This window comes from Haemorhous mexicanus, chromosome 5 (assembly GCF_027477595.1).
Source record: "Haemorhous mexicanus isolate bHaeMex1 chromosome 5, bHaeMex1.pri, whole genome shotgun sequence".
NCBI classification, from domain to species: Eukaryota; Metazoa; Chordata; class Aves; order Passeriformes; family Fringillidae; genus Haemorhous; species Haemorhous mexicanus.
This window is the reverse complement of record NC_082345.1, coordinates 72,350,126-72,371,774: the sequence shown is the minus strand read 5'-3', so window position 1 is coordinate 72,371,774 and position 21,649 is coordinate 72,350,126. Positions and strand designations below refer to the sequence as shown.

Genomic DNA, 21,649 nt, shown 5'->3' with positions numbered 1-21,649 from the left:
GGACTTGGGCAATGCCTGACCATCAGCTGGGATTCAAGTCTGAAGGAAAATCCTCATCTGCTGATTGCAAAAACAAGGGAAAAGTGGAAAAGAAGCTATTTTAAATTACTGGCCATTGCTGGCTCTGTGAGTTCCTACTGTCCTTCACTTTGGAGCAGTTTGGAAAGGATCAGCTTCTTTCAGATGTGCTCTTCTCTTCCCCCCTCAGGATTGTGTGAACCTTTGAGGCCCTGATGGCTCAAAAGCAGAAATGTGGAGTAATCTGGCAGTACAAGGATGGTTCTTGACTTGCCACAAACAGGCACATTTTAATCACATCTGTCTGGTTGGGTCCATAGCAAGAAATTGCACAAGACCTGGACTGCAATGGTTCAGTTACTAGAATGATTAAAACAAAAAAAACCCAAACCCAAAAACGAAATTCTGGCTGGCTGAGGTTCTTCCAGACAACTTCCACCATCCAAAACTTAACATGGGTCAAAGGGCAACTCAAAAGTCAGTTTTGATGGGACCTTTCTTGAAGGTGAAAGAGTTGCACTTGATGGAGATGAACAGGTTGGTGTCTGGGACCTCAGGGCCACAGGAAGGGCCCTGACCACGCTGACTTTCCTTGTAGGCACTCTGCTTTTTCTGCTTATTAACTTTGGTTTCAGTAGATGCAGAAGCTGAATGGAGCACTACAAAAAAAAAGATAAGCAAAGAAGAAATCAGAGAACAGGATTGTTGTCTTATTTAACTAGAAAAGGAGGAGGGAAATGAAGACTGAAATATTTTCTTTACTGAAATAGATTTCAATGCAGTGTCCAAGATGGTATTTTTAGGGGTGCACTGCGTTACATGAAGTCTGCTTAATTCTGGGTTATGTCCTAAATTCAGCTCAGGTGCTTGAACTTTAATTGCTTTTTCCTCTTGACTGTCCAGGATGGCAGAATCTGTTTGAGTTGTGTTTTAGGTGGCCATAATCACTTCCTGGAGGTATTAAATAGCCATGTTGACCTAGTCAGTGTTTAACTTTGTGAGAAAGGTGATTATCCAGGTGAGTGAAATTAGGCTCAGGATCAGGCTCCTGTCCTGAGTCAGAGCCCCACCTCTCTCCTGGCTGCTCTCTGTTATTCCTTCTTTCCTTTGTCAGGAAAGCACTGACACAAGAGCAATTTGAGGAGAAAAAGGTGACAACAGTTGGGTATTGCTGGATCTGTCCTTTTCTATGCAAAGGGTTTAAGGAGAGAACAATTTAGAGCCAGTCCAGTAGCACCAAATATGGTTGGGAGTAGTCTCCTTGAAGTCTTTCTCTGAAATGTGACTGGAAATTGGTTGATTGTGAGCCAGCTCTGTCTTGGAGAGCCTTCTTTCATGCCATTGTTTGGGTCTGAACTTGCCTGTTCTTTATTTTTGAATCTGACTCAAGCATACACAAGGGTGATCAACTTGCAATGTGGTTTTCTGTTTCAGAGAAAAAAAAAATTCTGTGAACTATGAAAAAAAAGAAAAGGCTTGTGCCATTGCCATGGGAATAAGTTGTAGTTACAAGGAAGAGGAGTTCTGAGAAAATAAGACATTTCTCTGGCCCACAAGAACTTAAAAGCTCATAAGTTTTCTGCAATACCTTCCTTTGCTAACAAGCTGAGACCGGCAATGAGCAAATCTCTGCAATTTTAGCTTGTTTTATACCTTAAAAAAAATATTTCACCCTGTTCTCAATCTGAGAAGAACCAATTCAGGAGAGACAAACCCATAGATCAAAATAGCAAGCCTAAATCACTATCCACCAGGAGAAGCTTGCAGTGGACATGAGTCTTGGATTTAGATTTATCTCTGTGCTCAGGCAGGGCTGCAAATAAAACCCAAGGGCTTTAGTAACTGAACACCAGGAATTCATTAGATGAAAACAAAGCATGTAGTTATTCCTGGAAATACAGTGTTCCCTTTAACCAGAAGAGATGCTAGCTCCAGGTTTTTGCTAAATACAGCTGCCTAAAAGTGAAGAGTGTTTCAGACCCAGAACCAGCAAACAAAGGGAATGTTCACAGTGAGACCACCACCCAACCAGGCCCATTAAATCCAAATAAATACAGATGTTGCAAAAGAATAAGCTACAAAGATCAGTGATGAGATGGCTGCTCAAAGCACTCCTCAAATAGCTGGGACTGACAAATGAGTTGGTGAAAATTAAAAGTCTGTGAACAGACAATTCTTAATCAGAAGATGCTGTGATTTTTTTTTTTCCTTTCCTCTATTTTGATTTTTAGCTGGTTCCAGAGCTCCAACATCCAGATGCTGGATGTACAGCTCTGGAGTTTCTGTCTTTGCATGTATTAATTACTATGCATGAAAAAGTGAAAAACATTATTTCTTAAATTCCAGTTATGTCTGGAGAGTCCATCCAAATCTATTCTGAGATTTTATAGATGTACAGAAAGGGAGAGAGTAGATCTGTGCCAGAGAGCTTGGTGTAATTAAATTGTGCCATGTCATCTATGGTGGCTTCAGGTTTCCTGTTTCTTAAAGGAAGTTAAGCATCTCAATATTCTGAAAATATGAAGCAGTTAGTTACAGCTGATATTGAAATTATGCCTAATTACATGAAATCAGTCTTTCTAAGTAGACAACATCTCTGAAGGCTTTGAAACACCACTAGGAAACACAGGACACATGGATTTAGGAGAACTTGGGCTGCCTAATCCCATTTTGAGTAAATTTAATCCTATTTTACCTGGGAGCCTGGATATCTAGAGGGTTCAGTGATGGGTTTTTTGGATCACAGGCCCTTCCATTCTCTAGGCACTGCTGGAAAAACATCTGCAACAAGCCATCCATGCATGGGGAAGGCAGGATATGTATGAAAAGGGTTGAAGAAGTCAGATGGCATTTTTGAGCTCTCATGTGCGATTCCTCCATTAAGCTAAAATCTGTCTGTGCTCCTTGTGCACCCAGAAGTTGTCAGTTCTGTTTCTTTCCCATCACTGCACATGCTTTTGGCTAGTCTGATTTTCTCTGCATCTTCAGAATTTGTTTACAGACATCCACATTAAACGAGATTAAAAGGAAATACTGAATAATTCATTCAAAGGAAGAATTGAACTGCAGTGACCTTTATGTTAATAAAAGTGCCCCTTTCCTCTGTGCAAACACTTTAGCCTTTGCAAAGCAGGGAATTCACTGCATCTGTTGAATTCACAAGTGGCTGGCTTTTTTTTTTTTTTTTTTTTTTTTTTTTTTTTTTTTTTTTTGTTTTTTTGTTTCTGTTTGTTTTGTTTTAAATAACTGCCTAATAGCTGGAACCAGCATTGTGTTCCTCCTGCTGACTCACTGGTTTGCAAAAGCTCTGCAATGAGTGTGGCATCTTTAAACACCACAGAATATACTGTTTCCTTTCAGCCAGGCATAATCTGCAGTGATTCAACTCCTGTAAAAGAACCATGTGGGGAAAAGCATCCCAGCTGAACATGCCACTGTGAAAAATGCATATTTTATGATTGGCTTTTCACAAATATTCATATGAATATTATATGTGTCATGTTGGAAAGTGATGCTGTATTAATTCTTCTAGGTAGTGTGTTAAATATAGTTTTAGGTTATAACATAATGCTATAATAGAAACTATGCTATGGAGGATACTTTTTTTAAAGAGAGGACTCACACTGAGATAGCAGCCACAGGACACCTGAATCTTTCAGAGAAAGAGAATTTATTGCCCTATTATCAGAAGGAACAAACTTCTTCCTGCCTCGCTCAGCTCTGAAGAGCCGTCAGGATTCAGAGGAAGAAGCTGGCACTGCCCAGACAGAATCCTGTGTTTGAGTGGAATTTATGCATCATGGATGAGCTGTATGAATATGCAACATGTTATTGCTTTTAAAGGTTAATCCTCTGTTAACAGGGTCCTTTTTTGGGCTTATTTTGCCCAGAAAAGGTACTCAGACTGTCTGTAACTCTTTGTTTCTATTGTCTCATATTGTCCTAAATCCTAATTGTCCAAATTTTTGTTACTCTAATTATATTACTATTTTTATAACCATTTTATTACTATTAAACTTTTACAATTTTAAAAACAAGTGACTGGCATTTTTCACAGTCACCCTCCATAGCTGCACCCGACGTGCTGCTGTGCCATTCAAATGCTGCTCACTGTGGCAGTCCATGAAAGGATTCTGCCTTTGTTTCAAAAATCCTGCAGTGGACATGGAATTTGGCTGAGGCAAAAGAGCCTGTGCTCATTAAAGTGGAGAATTGCAGCTCTTGCCTCTGCTAGGATGTGGAGGGTACTGACAGCAACTACAAAGTGCTTGTTTGAGGGATGTGATCCAGGACAGGCTGGAGATGTGGGTCTCTGCAAACCTGGTGAAGTTCAAAAAGGCCAAGTGCAAGGTCCTGCCCCTGGGTGGAGGCAACCCCAAGCACAAACACAGGACTGAGAGCAGCCCTGAGCAGGACTCAAGGTGTTGGATGATGAGAAGCTCAGAATGTCTGGCCAAGGTGCACTCCCAGCCTGAGAGCTCAAACACACCCTGGGCTGCATCTCAAGGGTGACCAGCAGGTCGTGGGAGGGGATTCTGCCCCTCTGCCTCAGTGCTGCTGCCAGCTCTGGAGCCCCCAGCCCAGGAAGGACATGGAGCTGTTGGAGTGAGTTCAGAGGAGGTCATGAAGATGCTCCAAGGGCTGGAGCCCATCTGGAGCCAGGCTGGGAGAGCTGGGGGTGCTCACCTGGAGAAGAGAAGTCTCCAGACAGACCTCAGAGCCCCTGCCAGTGCTTAAAGAGGGTCCAAGAGAGCTGGAGAGGGACTTGGGACAAAGCATGGAGGGACAGGACACAGGGAATGGCTTTAAACTAAAAGAGAGCAGGTTTACATTAGATATTAGAAAGAAATTCTTTATTGTGAAGGTGGTGAGGCCCTGGCATAGGTTGCTCAGAGAAGCTGCAGCTGCCCCTGGATCCCTGGAAGTGCCCAAGGTCAGGTTGATGGGGCTTGGAGCCACCTGGGCTGGTGGAAGGTGTCCCTGCCCATGGCAGGTGTGGAACAAAATGGTTTCAGGTCTTCCTATCCAACATGACTCTTAGATTTTGCATAGGGAGCCCTTTGTAGGGATTGTACATTGTTTGGAGTTTTCAAAGAGTGAAAGGCCAAAAATCTGCACTCTAAAATCCCCCATAATCACTGCCTGGCAAAAAGCACCTCGATCTGAACCTCGTGCAAGGCTGGGTGTGCAGGGAGAGCAGAGGATAATTCTCTGATTTTTTTTTCTATTTGCTGTTTCATTTAGGAGAAGTCTCCTCCGTGGTCAGCATCAGCTTCTTGTCTGGAAAATGAGGACAGTTTTAGATCCTTTTTTATGTGCACTTAGACCAAACTCTCCAGTAAGGAGGAAATTTCTCATGGGTGCCTCTACAGAACTGAACACAAGAGGGCTTTTCTTCTGGGTGAGATTTCAAGGTACCGCTGCAAAATAAAGGATCTGTGAGTTTTCTTCTGTTTATGTGCAAACCCTTTTTATTTGCTTTTTGGAGACAGTTTGAATGTTTACTTGTGAGAATGTCTGCAGAAAGTTAAGTTGTCAGGAGAACTGGTGAGAATAAATATTCATGAGAATACTCTCGTTTCAAACACTTTTGTGGCCATCTGTAAAAGCTTTTTTTATTATTCAAACAATGCTGAGCTTTTTGCAGATAATTTGCCAACAAAAAAATAAAAAAAGGAAAGGATGTTTTTTCCCTTTTTTTTTATTTTTGAGAGGCAGCTGATGCTGTAGTGGCAAAATCATAATTTCTGATGTGTGATTTAATATCCAACAGAGACACAAATAGCCAGGAAGGACTAATAAGAACACTGCTGATGTGCTATCAGAGAGACAAAAATATGTTTAAACCAACTATTTTGAGCAGAGAACAAATTAGTAAAAATACCACCTGTTTGTGAATAATTAAGGCAAACAAAACATTCTCAATATATCAAATAACTTGTTTATAGCAGCAATTATCTTTAATGTTGCTGTGATGCCTTAATGTTGTTACACAGCAACCTTCTGCTCATCAGGAAAATTCTTCACTGTGGGAATTTTCTTTTCTTCATGTGAATCAGCAGTAACACAAACAACTTTTCCTTTATTGGTCTTTTTATCTAAAATCTGTGTTTTTCATAATCCTATCAGCAGATAATCTCCAAAGTGCTCTGGCTCTATATTAGCACACCTGCTTTTTTAGGAAGACTGGTAATCTCTTTTTCATAGGAAAGGAAGTGTGCAGAGTTAATATTTGACCTTTGCTAAAGGCAAATCTGGAAAATGGGATTATACCCAAATCTCTTCTGGATTGCCATTGCCACTAATTATTTTTTCTGTTGGTATTCTATTCCTTCTTTTCATTAAGTTTGGAGCTAAAAGAGAGGGAAAATTAGGAGGATCCCTTTTTTCTTAGATTTCCCTGCACAAGGACTTCTCGCTGTGGTTGGGGAGTTGATTGTGCACCATGAGTTCTATTGATCTGACCCAGCTCTGAATTTCTCTTTTTATTCTTTTTCCACTTCACAAGTGTTTTTGTTCAAGATTACTAAGACATTTGGTGTGCTGTTAAACTCCACATTATCCTTCAACAGTGATTTCCACAAGTTAATTATTCATTGCACGTAGTTGTTGCAAAATCTTTAATTGATTTGTCTTTTTGGTTATGAGGCTGTGTAAGAAACTTTCCTTCCCTGCAGTGCTGTGTATTCCAGTGTGCCCATGTCTCAAATTCCTAGGCTGTCACTTCTGCTGAAAGTCTTGGGGCCAGATATTTAATTTGTCTCTACATTGAGAGGTGGAATCTGCTTTAAAAGTCATTGGGATCTCTCACTTTTTCTTTAAATGGGGATTTTTCCACAGCACCTTGAAGCTGTAAGAAATTTCATGTAAAACATCCCAGTGGAATCTGTTCAGAGTTATTGGAACCCAGGGCATCCCTCTGGCTGCCCTGGGTGATTCCAGACCCTGGCAGGGGGCTCAGAGACCTTGGCACAGAGTCAAAACCACCTGTGCCTTTGATTTTAGCCCATGGGAACAATTCCCAACTTTGTGTGAGGAGTTACAAGCCACAAGAGTTTGAGTAGAATGACAGTGAATTTTACCATAGGGTAGAAAAGTAGAATTTTGGGGATTTAGAATGGGGGTTCAGGAGGCAAGATGGAGGAATCTGGGTGTGTTCTGTCCTTCTCCTTCTTCTTCTTGAACCCCCATTCTAAAAACTCCAAAATTCTACTTTTCTACCCTGTGGTAAATTCACTATCATTCTATTCAAACTCTTGTGGCTTGTAACTCCTCACACAAAGTTGTAATTGTTTCCATGGGCTAAAATCAAAGGCACAGGTGGTTTTGACTCCGTGCCAAGGTCTCTGAGCCCCCTGCCAGGGTCTGGAGTCCTCCAGGGCAGACAGAGCAATGTCCTGGGTTCCAGCACAGGGCATTTCAGTTTTTCTGAAATCAGTCACTGGAACCCTTTAATTCATAGGTGCAAAGGAGAGAGTTTCCTCTTGGCCCATTGCCCCAGGGTGGGAAGGAAGCAGGGACTCCCTTCATGGTGCCCAACCCGTGGTGGGTCAAATTCAGGGCTCAGGGGGTGAAGGCAGTGAGATTCCAACAGTTCCTTCTGCAGAAGCACTGAACACTTGAGGGAAGCAATGTCCTTCCAGAGGAGGCATCTCCAGCATTCCAGGGGCTGGCCCTGCCATCAGTGTGGGTGCACCATACCCTTGTGCACCTTCTTGGGTGAAATAGGTCAATGTGACAGCAACAGGGAATGGATCCACAGGAAAATCCTCTTTTCTCCCTAGCAAATAACTTGAATGAATTTTTTTTCTTTTTTTTTTCCCTCTTTGTTTTTTTTTATTTTTTAACCTCCTGTCCTTCATCTTGAGCTATTATTATAATTTTGAACACTTTTCCTGAAGCGACTCAGTCTCTGCTGCAGACTCTGTCCAGATTCTGATTGATCAGCAGAGACATGGATCAGGAAAATGTAGCATTTATCTGAGGGAGAATGGCAGCCCAAGCTCAAAATGAATTTTCTTTCTCCAGACTTTGATACATAACCTTAGAATTTTAATTTGTTTTTTATATCTACCATGATAACTGGGAGCCTCAACCAGCTGGGTACTGTGAGGTTTGTGGATGGAGGAACAGATGGATTTTAAGCATGGACTTCACAGAGCTCTCAGTTCTGAAGGACTTTGTACATATCAAACCTGAACCAAAATCAATAAGGATACATCTCATCCATGGCTTTACACCATGGCCTGCCTTAGACCCCAATTTGGATGTCACACACAGCAGTGAGTTTGGGCCTAGACTCTGAATTTATGATGAAAAATAAATTTCCCTCCCCACTGCTAACAAAACTGGCTCACACTCTGCAGCTCCTGTCCTCCTGCTCTCTCCCCCTCATCAATTCTCTTTTCCCTTTTACACATCAGCTGCAAACATCTCATTTGGCTGGGATGCTGAAGGCAGGCTCATCTCTGGCAGTTCCAGACTGTTGATTCAATCAGCTCTTATATCAGCACTAACATAAGGAAGTGAAAAAGTCTCTTGAATTTCATCACCTTGCTAAAAAACTTGGATGGGTTTCTGGAAAGATTATTCCATTTGCTTCACTAGGTTTTATAAAGGTTTGTACACAGCATTTAAACTATTATTATTTACTTTTAACAAGCTATTTATGTCCTCCTCTCAACTGCCTAATCAATACTGCTCTCCCATCTGTTCCGAGATCCTGACATCAGCAAATTTCAGTTCTCTGCTGAGTGAGTAAAAGGAAGGAATAATTTAAACACAGTCAGTGAGTGAGAGAAAAAGACTGAGATGAGCTAAATTTCCATGTCCAAAGATGGCCAGACATGCAGGAATTGTGGATCCAAGTCCTCAACTTGCTAAGGACATTGCTGAGAGCACTGAAGGAAGATACAAGGATTCAGAGCAGATAAAAGTGGTTTCTTTCTCTCACAGGAAGAATATTTTGATATTCATTAAAGCTACTTGAGTAAATTTTATTTCAAGTTAATTTGTTGAGGCTGCTGGATTTTTCTTTACTTTGCCCTGGAACAGACCCAGAGGCTTCCCCCAGGCACTTCAGAGGGGACAACTGGCACAAAGTAAGTTCTGAAATAATTCTGGAGAGATGAAATCCCCCCTCTGAGAGCTGAAAGGTGAGAAGGGATGAACATCTGCACGTGCAGAGGGGTGCAGAGGAGCAGAGGGCTGATCCAAAGGGAAGAGGTCTCAGCCCTTTGCTGCCCTGCCATTGTCAGGGACTCAGGAGATACCAGGAGTGTTTTACAGTGCTGTGAATCTGGAATAATAACACTCAATTTTTTTGGATGAGGTCACTTCAGCATGGGCTGATTTCTCCTTATTTGGAGATGGCAGATCTAGGAAGGGAGGGATCAGGGCAATACCTTCAGCCTGTTGGCATTATCATCAGGGACTTAGCCAGGATATCACAGAGATCACACCTGGGTTTACTTCACTATAGGGGTGTGTGAAGGAATTTTGAATGAGTTAGAGATGGGATCTCTGAGCTTTTAAGATGATGTGATTTATTTTTCTTATCTTCTACACAGACAGGAAGTGTGAGTTTGGTTCACATCTTTACTGCATAGCTCAGAAGGTTACACGACCCTTAGTTATAAGACCTTTTAAGGATTTATTGACTAATAAAACACTGCTAATAGCAATATTTATGTTTTTGATCCAATCCTTAAATATTGTGTCTTATAGACTCATATTACAGTGTAGGTTTTCTTAGTCAATCATGTTATGATACACAAACTTACAGTACTGTACTCTAAACTTCTTGTTTATCTTTGTAATTACTTTTATTTTTTCTATGTCTTAACTTCCCTCTTCTTAACTTCACATGTCTCTGCTTTAAACTATAAATCCACATACTTTCTTCTAGTGCTTTAGTTTGGAAGTCTATTCCAAAGTCTCAGATTAAATCCTGTGTTTAATTCTAAGCTTTGGTTTACAGGCACAAAGTTCTAAGAACTCCCCACATTTCTGATTCCAACACTTCACAGCATTTTTGGTGCTTGCCATCAAGGTAATAAACCCCCAGCACTCCATGGGCAGGCTGTAAGAGGGTTATAAGTTTCTCTGACAGTAATAATTAGTCCATAGTGACTGTAGAGGGAGCTGAGGTTGTGCTCAGTCAGGTACAAACACCCACACTCCACACACTCTAGTACAGGTATAAATCACAGACTTGATTTCTACAGCACTTTAATGTCACCTGGGCTGCAGGTGTGTCACAGACACAATATTGGCTCAGTCCTGGTGTTGGTCTTACAGGCAGCTGGAGAGTGTTTTGTTGGAATTTTTGTTGATCCCCCTTTTGGGATGGGATCAAGCTCCCTCTCCACGTGCCTCTGCTGATCGTGTGGGAAACTCCCTGTCCTGTTGAGCTGGACCCTTGGAGCACCTGGCAGTGTTGGATTAAAGGCTGGAATCCATGGAATTAGAGGTCTCCTTCAGTCTAAACAATCCTGTGATTCCACCATCCCTATAGCTAAAGTCAGATGAAGAAAATAAGGCTTGTCCTATCATGGAAAATAGATTCCAAACTTAAAAATCCAGCTCAGAAGAGTACAGACTGTGAAGAAAAGGGATCCTTACCACATGAAGCAAGGTTGATGTCATTTGCAGAGCCACCCTCAAATAAAAGCACTTTCCAGACCTCTCCTCTGTAGCAGCAGAAGCAGCACAGGTTAATCCAAAATCTCTAATCAAATGGACAGACAGATGTTTGGGGCTGATTCCCTGGTGTAAATCAGGAATTGTGCCAGGACACTGAGCTACACCTGTGGTAAGTCATGGTGGAAAGCTGCCTCCACTGCATGCTGACTTATTTCTTCTGAAAATGAAGAGCTTGGTCAGAGTTTCACCACTCCAGTGTCAGGGTTTGGCTGAGCACTGATGGTGAGTAAGAACTGTGCATTTTAGAGAGTGACTCCACAGCAACCAGTCTTTATTATTTCTTTATACCAAGAAAAAAAAAAAAAAGCATATTTTCTCCTGCAGTGGCCCTCTGCAGCCCCAGCCTTGAATTTTCCTTGTCACCTTCTCAACTATGTCTAGGCATAAACTTTGGAAGACTTTGGAAGCACGAGATCCTAATTTCCCATATGCTCCTGTGCTGATAAAGAACCACATCACAGCTCCCCAGAGCTCCATTGGAGACTCTCCATTTGGAACATGGGAAGTGCTGCAAGGTGGATGCTGCTGCTAAAAGCAGTGGTTTGAGCTGTTACAGCTGTCTCTCTTCAGTGGTTATTCCACATATGTCTGTGAAAGTGTTGCTGATTCTCAACAAGGAATTTAATTGGAATATTAAGGCATTTAGTCCTTATTTCAGAAGGTTCAAGCCCTGCTTTTGGCTGCTTATCAGCCAAAGCTGCTGTGGTCTTTTGTGGAGGCTTTCTATTTGTTCCATTCTTTTCAGTACGCCCAAAGAAAAAGAAGCAAGTCTGGGATTTGGTGTGGAGACAGCCCAGCACAAAGGACAACCAGCATTCCTCTTCCCATCTGAATTCCAGTGTCACTGGATCTCCTGAAGAACCAAACCACATGATTGAGCTTTAACATCTTCATGAGAAAGGTCCCTCGGTGGCACTGCTGACCTCTCCCTCACTGCCCCAAAAACTGGGCCTGGGGATTTATTATCCCTAGGATGATTGTGTGCTCCATTTCCCCCATTTTCTCAGGTTTTTTCACTCTTTTCATCCTGCCCAGAATGACCAGGACTGAGTTGATTTGCTGGGTGGATTATTGTTCCTTTTCAATGAGCGTTGCTATTTTGTTCCTTTTTCTCCTCTGCTTTGGCCCCATGACATTTTTTGGGCAGGAAGAGGGGAGGCAATGAGAGGTTTTATCTTGAACAATTTCACCCTGGTGGAAAATACCAATAACTTAAAATAAATATGCTCACTGAGATATCACATTATCCTGCTGAGCTCATGTACAGCAGAGATAAAATGGCTTTTTTAGAACTGATTTTTTTTTCTCCACCAGCTGAATGGAATATCAAAATACACAATTTAAAGTAACTGTTAGAAAAAAGGTTACACATGATGCTATCAACAGAAGGGAGCTGAAAATTAAATGGAAATGATTACCAAAGAACTCATTTCCTTTGCTACTGGGAGGCTAACAGCAATAATAAAATAGAATTTAGAAGTGAAAGCTGAGATTCTTCCTTTGATGTCTGAATATTTTCAGTTTATGTTCCTTTAAAATAAAAGGCCACATCATAAATTAAATGTGATACTTAATTTTTATTTTCTCTCCACTCAAGCAGCATGTTTTCCTCTAGGTGATTATTAAAATAATGATTCACCTCCCCAGCTGCTATGCACTGGCAGGTTTTTGTTTAGGCAGAGGAGCAGCATGAGTTGGGAGATTGCTGGGTCCCAGACAGGCAGAATCCAGGTAACTCTTGGAACAGAGATTAAGGGTTGGTTTTTTTTAAATTCAACATGTGAAAATGCAGAATGAGAAAGAGCTGATGCCCTTGAGCACCTCCTGTGATGTGTCTCCTGTGATTGAATCATAGAATGGTTTGAGTTGGAAAGGACCTTAAAGCCCATTTCATTCCATCCCCTGCCATGGGCAGGGACACCTTCCACTACCCCAGATTGCTCCAAACCCCATCCAGCATGGCCTTGGACACTTCCAGGGATCCAGGGCCAGCCACAGCTTCTCTGGGCACCTGTGCCAGGGCCTCACTACTGACTGAGTAAAAAAAAATTAAATTTTCTTAACATTTGATGTAAACCTACCTTATTTTAGCTTATAAGAGTTTCCCTTCAAGAGCAAAGATAGTTCTCAAAACACCATAACTACTGAGCTTGGTGTGTCTCTCATTATCACTGCTTTAGTATGGGAGCAGGGAATGTGCTTGCCAGTGAAAATGGGAATGCAGTGCCCTCTTATCCCCCTTAATGAGGATGTACCAGGAGGATGGAGGATTTCCTTCATGAAGTTTCTTTAGCAACTGCAGAAAACATGTTGATAACTAATTTTTGATGTATCTTCTGACAAGACTTGACTGGTTGAGTGCAGGTGCCTGCTGGAGGGTGAGCTCCAGGCCTGACTCCACTGCCTACAGAGAGGTGTCCACAGCTGTTGGGGTATCTGGGGGAAATAGGGCTGTGGGATAGGTCACAGGTTGTAGGACAGACCCATTTTTAGCAAACGTCCTCCAGATAACCCAGGGTGTCTCAGGGGTGCTACCTGACTAAAAGCAAAGAGTTAAACTGCATTCCTCTGCTATAGACAGCCTAATTAAAATACTTGAACTGGGATCTGAATCCAGATTCAAGGCAGAAATATTTGGATTTTTAGGGGAGATGTCAGAGCAGGAGTGGCAGCTCTGTGCTACCTGGGAGGCCAGATCAGAGCCATTCTGGTCTCAGGCTGCCCCATCCTCTGGAATCTCCAAAAGTTCTGTGCTTTGGCTACACAAGCAACTCTAGGATGGTCCTGATGGCTTTGAAGGAAAACAGCAGAGCTCTAATTGAGACCAATGGATGAAGTGAAGTGTTACATAACATTACACCAACCTATATCCCTTTTCTTCCTTACTTGCCCTTTCTGCGCTTTTTTGACCTTCCACAACTTGATGCTGTTTTTTCCTTTGTTTCACATCTCATCTATTTTCCAATTCTATCTTTGTGTACATAAATATTGAGGTGATGTAGAAGGTAAAGGACTCCAAAGTTCCTGTTACCAACAGTGGAATGGACCCCACTACAGGGGTTACAGTCTGGGCTGCACCCAGTGCCAGTTACAGAAGAGCTAAAAATACATTTACTTCCTGTATTTCACCAGCTCTGCTTGTGCTGTGATGGACTAGAGATAAAATTTCTCTGTAAGCAAGGAAGGTAGAAAAGCTTCCTGAGCTCTGCACTGAGACCTCTGCTGGCTTCACATCACAAGACACACTTTGAGCCACACTCTGATGATGATCTGGTGGCTGCAGGGGATGTGGCATCCCTGGAGTGAGGTCTCAGTTGGGATCTCTAATGTGGGTTTTAGATGTCCAAGAAACAAATAGAATTACACAGGGAGGAGAATTTCAACTGCCAGGACCCACTCTTTGGAGTTGTGCTGTCAGACAGGGACTTTTGGTGACACCTCTGTACTGCAAGAGTGCCTCGTAACAACTGGGCAGAGTTGTCTTTCCTTTCAGCACAGGCTGCAAAGAGCATGGTGGGGTGCAGGACAGAGCTTGGTTTTCTCTTCTGAATGCTGAGGAGCTGTGAGACCAACCCAGCTCCTCTTGGAAGTTCTTTGCAGGAGTGCTGAAATCAGGGCTGTCATTTACAGGTGACTCCCACTCATCCTGATTTGGTGGATGCCAACAAGTAGGAATCCATACATCCATCAGGTGAGGCAGCAAGACTGAGAAAGGAGACTTGGGTGCTGGGGACTCCCAAAACTTGAGTTGAAGCAGATGGTGCTGGAGGTCAGACCTGGTGTTCGCTGGTGCCATGGTCCTGCACTAGTGCTGTGATCCCATGGGGCTCCAGAACAGGATTGAGCCTTCAGCAAACACATAACCAAACCTGTCAAGCCCCATCTAGCATGCCATAAAATGAATATTTTATGGAGGAGGGGAGAGAAAGAAAGAGAAATAGGGTGGAAATGGAGGTGCCAGGTTCAGCTAAGGCAAAGGAGCATCTCTGTGGGTACCTGGGCTCCTGCTCATTTCTGTGTGGGTGCTTTCAGCCCTCCCAGGCTGATATCTCTCAATCACTGTCACCACAGGAAAGCGTTTGCTGCTTCCCACGTCACTCTTCACACCCTCAGGCACAGCTGGGACACACAGTGAGCACGTTTGTGGTGGATTGTACCCACCTCCCCCCTCTCCCTCTGTGGGTTTATGGGGTTTTCAAGCTGAAGGTGCCTTGCAGAGAGAAGCAGGTGCTGCTTCTTGTGGTTTGCATCAAAAGCTTCACACTAATCCTAATGCTGTGCCTGCTCTAGCAGTTACTCAACCAGTTCCTTCACAAGTCAGGCTTGTGGTTCTATGGGACCACAGCTGGAGTGCAGAGAGCCCTCCTTCTGATCAGAGAGGTGTTAAAACCTGTTTCTCTTCAGTGACTTAACCACAAGAGGTGAACCAGCACCCTCCTTCCTTAGTCTATGCTCTTGGGTTGTCCCTGCATTGGTGGCAGGACCAAAATGCTGTGCTGCAGCAAAGAGAACATCCCTAAAAGTCCTCCAGGGATGCTGCCAGTCTTCAAATGCTTAGAAATGCAGTCTCTAGTCTGGATCAGGCTGGCCAGACTCCATCAGAGTCATGGACACACTCAGGCCCTCACAGGACTTGGCTGACCCTCATTTGGGTGTCAAAGGAAGATGTCCTAAGTCACCCTCTTTTAATAAAAACCTCTGCACAACTCCTCTGCAACCCCTCTGAGATACCAGACCCCATTCAGAGCTGTGTCACCTTCTGGTAGTAAGAAGGAACATTTCACTCTCTTCCTGGGTACCTTTGCACAGCACCAAATCCTTGGTTTAGATATTGCCCTGTGGAGTAGTAGTTGTTCAAGTGCTTGCTGCTGCTGTGTATTTATGGGTCAAAATTCCCCTGGGGAATGTTCCCCAGACAGCACAGAGCCATTTTAATGGCTTTTCTAAGCACCTCTGTTCTTTGTCCCTATTGAATCACTTCAATGCCCATTTGCCAATTATACACAACATTTTATTAAACTGTACAAACAGCACTGGCATTAAAAAGATTCATGTTAACCATTCTAATTAAACACGATGACCACCTCCACAAACTGTGAGCACAGCTGCCCCCTAATGCATTTTATACAGCACAAACAAGGATTTCATCAGAGTCACTGGACTGAAACCTTTCTCAGGGTGTTCTGCTCTTCTTGTTGACTTCAGGCACTTCAGCCCTTGCTCCTGCTGGATTCTGTGCCTGCAGTCACTGCCAGTGATGTCCCACACTGCCTGCAAGGCTGCATTCATCCTGTTAGGAGGTCCAAATTGGCAGCCTGGACCAGCAGAACCAGGAAGGCACTTCTGAAGGGAACCTGATTTTGGGGTAACTCACCTGCTAGAGCTTTTCTTCTCCATGGACTGGAGGCTGATGCAACAAAGCTGCAAATGTACATTCTTTAAATAGATCCCAGCACCAACTTGAATGACTGCCCAAGTCTAAGTTGTTACAAAATCTTTTTAGGCTCTGACTTGATTTTGACCCAGCTTTGCACAGGTATCTCAGTGACAAGTGGTTTCACACATCTCCAACCTCAGAAAACAGTGCACCTTTATTTAAAAGGATCCCATGATGAAAGGATCACGGAAAAGACATTTTTTTAAATCCACCCACATTCCCATGGACTGCAAAAGGACAGAACACACAGCAAAATGTCACTAGGTGGGGGTAAGAGCCACCATCACCTGATATAACTCCTGCCCTGTGACCATGGTGTGCAGCTTGTTGACCTGTGCCCAAGAGCTGGGACATCATTTAGAGAAATAGAAAGTAAACCAGCCTTTGCAGGACCAGTTAGCACCTTTCAACTTAAATACCCCAAATCTGTGACTGGAAGGCCACTTTTACAATGCTTAAACGATGGTTTGAGGAAATGTGTTGCACTTTTCTCATGTGGTTTTAGGGTAAAATGTCAAAAAGCCCCATCAGGATCTTGCCCTGAGTCTGGTGTGTCAGGAGACACTTAAAGCTTTAGAACAGGGTTCTTGAAACATTCTGCAACTTCCCATCCTTCCTGCTCAGGCACTAAGTGTAACCCTCTGGTTTTCTGTACCAATCTTGGCACTCCCTTTGGTAACGATCCATTGAGATGTGCAGATGGTGGAATGGGCACCTGAAAAAAGTCTCTTTGTCCCATGGAGAAAAATTGAGTCCTAACACCTGTGAACAGCATTTTTAAAGGGTGTACGGAGCAAATTTCTTCTTCAAAGCTGTGCACACTTTGGCAATTTTGTACATGGACAAGTGGAGGTTACCAAAGCATTCACCCTGAGTCTTCCCTGATACCCTCAGGCCTTGAGCAAACCACTTTTCCTTCAGAGGAATGTGGGTCTGGGTCAGAGTTGCAGAAATGGGCACTGACATCACCAGAAGCTCAAATATTTTTCCTTACAGAGAAACCTGTTGGCTGTGTGTACAATAGTAGGGAACAAGTTTTGGCATCTCCTCATTTTCAGATGCTTTCAATTTCACAAACATTGGGAAGAGAGAGAAGAGACACCAAAAGATACCACAAAGAAACTTTATCATCAGTGAAGAGTGGGCTGGCATCTGCTATGGACTGGAAAAAGTCAGAAGCCTCCAGGCATGGTACAAATTTACACTGAGATGCTTTCTTTCTGGAGGGTTCTTGATAAAAACAACCATGCACAGTCTTCAGTCGACAAAGTGCTACTCAAATCATTACAGAGAATTCCTTCAGTAAGGCAGATCTCAGGAAAATATTTTCTCCATTTTAGGGTTCACAAAAGAGAAGTTGCTGAACATATTTTGGTCCATGCTGTTAATCAGTGCTCTGTCAGCACAGGACAGTCTGGGTTTTTCATTCAGGAATTCCTTGTCGAAGTTGCTACAGTCACTTGGAGATTTCTTCAAGAAAAGGAAAAAAAAAAATGATGTCAAATAGTCACTAATAGTCAGATCTTCATTACCGTGGTACTGGCCCTATCAGGCTGTTTCCTATGGGCTCAGTTCAACCTTCAGCTGGGACCCAGTAAATATAAATATTATAAAGGAGGCACTGAGCCTGTGATCCAGGAATTCTGCCAGGCAGGGATGTTACAGCTTTGTAACATGGCAGACTGAACTCATTGGATAACAGTTGGAACTCATTGGATAACAGAATTGGATAACAGTTGTGGAAGACTGTAAAATTAAAGTATGATGTGCTTGTCAAATTAAATTCTGTTATTGTTATTAACAGGACTTTAATAATTTAACGAGACTGTTATTAATAGTCAGAATTATTCTGATGTAGCCAAACACTTGGTTCCTGATCTGCTTTACCTTCTGCAGTGCAATGAAAGGTAATCCCTTCAGAATGGGCTGCAGTTCTGAGGTGAAGGGAAGGTGTTGCCCTGCTGCAGTAACTGAGAAAGCAGTGAGTAATTTATGGTGTGGGCGTGCCAGACCTGGGCTCGCAGCCACCACCAAGCAGCACTGTGAGGATCAGGTCAGGCATCCAGCAGAAATGCACAGTTTAGAAGACCTGAGATGGGTGGAACTGAAAGAAGATCCATCCTTACCACTCTTGGTTTGAAAGGAGGCTCCATCCTTCTCTCTTCCAAAGCTTCCCAGTTGATTTCCCGGAAGAAGGCGTGCTGGCGGATGTTCCCTCTCGCCCCCAGTCTCCTCTCAGGCTCTCTTACAAAAAGCTGGAATGTTGATCCCATAGGTTAAATTCTCTGATGATAATACAGGCATAAAGCAGGGAGGAATGTGTAATTATCCAGAGTCAGTGCAATGAGAAGAGGCCGTAATGGAGAAAATGTTGGGATTTTTTCTTTCCTAAAGAAGGAAGTTTACTGATTGGTATTAAGATGATTACTACCCCTAATCCTGACAGAAGTACAGGGTGTTTGAGCAGAAAGGTGGCAGCAAGTGCCCCAAAAAGAGATGTTCCACATCTCAGTCTGATGTAACTCTTAGTTTGAAGTATTTTTCCCAGGAGTTAATGAGCTTTGCACCTTAGGGAGTACTCTGCAAATAAACTGATCTCTGCTGGTGTCTGTGAGGAGCCACCATCACAAATCAGGAGAAGGAATACACCAAATCTCCTTATGGGAGAGGTGTCGTACAGGAGAGACAGTGACTAAACTACATCTGTTCCTCTCTACAAGAGCTGAAGATAAACAAATTGAAGACAGTAATTCTGGCAGAAAGGCTTTCATTTGATGGGTGGTGATTCTTACCTTCACCAAAATGTCCTTGGCATCCTTGTCCAGCCAGCGAGGGTAGAAGGGGTTGTCCATACGGATGGACTGGAAAAGCTCCTCCTCATCTTGGCCATGGAAGGGGGATTGGCCAATGAGCATCTCATACAGGAGGACACCAAAGGACCACCAGTCCACAGAGGTGTTGTACTTCTGCCCCAGCAGTATCTGCCCAGAAAGAGGAGCCACAAAGGCAGAAGTAAAATGTCTGACATGAGTTTTTCAACTTCAGGAGGGTGGCCAGACCATGGCCTTGCCACAGCTGCTCTATCAGAGGTGCTTCTCCCTGCCTGCAGCAGGAGCCAGAATTCTGCCAGTGGAAATTTGGAGCAACGAGGCACAGCCACACCTGGGTGCCAAAACAGTCCTGGCACTACAGACAACAGGCTGCATGTAATTCTTACATTACTTGAACAAATCCTTGGCTGCCAGAGAGATCTCAAATATAAAAGATGAGACAAGTAATTTTTAGCCTGCTCTCCAAGGGTTCAAATCAGGCCTGTGAAGTCCAAGAAGACAAATGGTCAGGAATCAGCATCTTGGGATTGATTCCAGTGACACAAGCTGAGTTTTAAAATCACAAATGTGGCAGCTTAAAGGTAGTTCAGGACTATCAGTCACTTAAAAGGTGGTGACTCTACCCCAGGAAAATCTTCCCCAGGGAAAACATGAAAGGGGTTGCTGGTCTGTCCTCTTGAGAGACCAGCTGGGTTTTAGATGGAGGAATGGGAATTTGTCCTCAGTCGGTCCCTCGGTTTGTGCCTTTCAGTGTCACCTATAAAGTGACATACAGCTGGAATGATGACTTTCCCAGGGTCTAAAGGACCATCACCAAGTTCTCAAACTTCCTCTCTGCAGAAGCAAAATTAATCTCACCTGCCTTTAGATATCTGTGGAGATATCTAGAGCTGGACCACTTATCACTAGCTTCTTTTATAGCCAAGGAAGGGATTTCACCCAGTTTTAAACATCTAATTAAATATCCACCTGCTGTAAAATATAACCCCTGTTTGTCTTCTTTGGTTCTCAAAGAGCCTCAAAAACTTGCTCATATATAGATTTTTACATTGGAGATATCTAAAGGTTCACATGATGACTGTGGTGTGTAGGATTCTTAGCAGAATTCTAGAGCTGTAGAGGGGAAAATTTATTTTTGAGGCACAATCTTTACTCTTGAGCCCACATCTTGGTTGCAATGGGATGTTCTATATTACATCTCTCTCCAAAAGAGGAGATGACAAAAGGATAAAAAATAGATTTGAATATTTGCTGTAATATATACAATGAGCTGTAATATATACAATATGCTGTAATATAGGCAATTCCACTCAGAGCCAAAAAAAAATCAGCAAGACTCTTTAATATATTTTTTCTGGATCACTTACAAACAAAATCATCCCTACCTTTCCTTCTGAAAAGAGAAAATATTTTTATTAGGCTTTATCTTTAAAAGAATAAAGTATCTAGAAATTGAAGTAGTTTATGGCAGTCAGAAATAAAAAGGTTTATTTTGTTTGTAATTCTCTGGGACAAAAATAAACTCAATAATTTAATTTCAGGCTATCTTTTTTCTGGTCAGATATTTTTGAAATGAAAAGAAAAATTGCTTGTCTACCGACCCAAACTCCCCTTATTTGCATGGCTGTGGCCAAGGTGCTGGGTCTGTAAAAAATTAATGTGGCAGCAGCTGCAGTGAAATACTGACAGAGTCCAGTGCTCCTGCCTGTGGCAGGAGAGATGATCCATAAACTCCAGAAGTGCTTTCAATTTAGAGATAAAATGTTTTAGATGCACTCGTTGAATCCCTAAAATAAACATGGTGTAGAAATAAAACTCTGAACTATTTCAGTTTTTCTCTTTTCTATAAAATAAAATCAGAGATAATGGATCAACTCTTGGCTATATTTTTTTAGGAGCAAAAAATAGTTTTGGTTTTTTTCCTTAAATAAAGGCATACTGAAGTGGAATAAAAGACAATTGCAGCTTGATTGCAGAGCACACTTACACCCATTCTTAGGCAATAGAAATCCAATTGATTTGAAGAGACCCTTGAGCCTGCAGTGATGTAACCTGAGCCAGACTCGAGCCCTTAGTGCACAGTGAAGAACCAATGAATTGTAGCAGAGGGAAAAAAATACCCTAAAGGCTGTGACAACTCTTTGGAAAATACCAATATCCATCATGAAAACACTAAAATTACAAAATGGGGTCTTGAAAGGTAAATAAATGGATTTCAGACCGATGTCAGACATGATGCATGGATGACTTGTAGGTTTTTCTCTGAGCTAAAAAAGTATCTTCTTTGGCCACCTAATTAGTCAAAGCCTCTCCATGGTAAAATCTATCATTGTGTGAAGTCATCAGGTTAAAGAAACGTTCTCTTTTCTGGAGAGATCTAGTTCAAAACACCTAAATTTTCTAGAGAAAAATGAAAAAACAACAAGTTTCTGTCTGGTTAAAAATTGAAAGAAATAAAGGAAAGGGCACAGCCAGCATTTCTCAGGCTGTGTCTGTCCCTCAGTTGCAGGACCTCTTGGAGTTTCTTCTGCCATGCCCCAGAAACAATTTCCATTAAACATTCTCTTTCATGGTTTAAGCCAAGTTCCACTTGCACCAAAGAATGAATTAGCCACAAAAATAAACAATGCCAAACAGTAACACAGACTCTGAGCCATGC

The 21,649-nt window shown here is 42.5% G+C and overlaps 1 protein-coding gene across 2 annotated transcripts in view; it reads right to left on the bottom strand.

Annotated features, from left to right (window-relative positions):
- Positions 1-15,711: 15,711 nt before the first annotated feature.
- PRKCQ (protein kinase C theta) overlaps positions 15,712-21,649 on the bottom strand; it is a 54,377-nt gene continuing 48,439 nt past the window's right edge. For both annotated transcript variants that reach the window (XM_059847545.1, XM_059847546.1), the window contains exons 17-19: positions 18,952-19,140; positions 18,286-18,414; positions 15,712-17,629 (exon numbers count right to left, since the gene is read on the bottom strand). In XM_059847545.1, the coding sequence (XP_059703528.1) occupies positions 17,474-17,629; positions 18,286-18,414; positions 18,952-19,140 (474 nt within the window). In that variant the 3' untranslated portion in view covers positions 15,712-17,473. The remainder of the gene's footprint in view (positions 17,630-18,285; positions 18,415-18,951; positions 19,141-21,649) is intronic.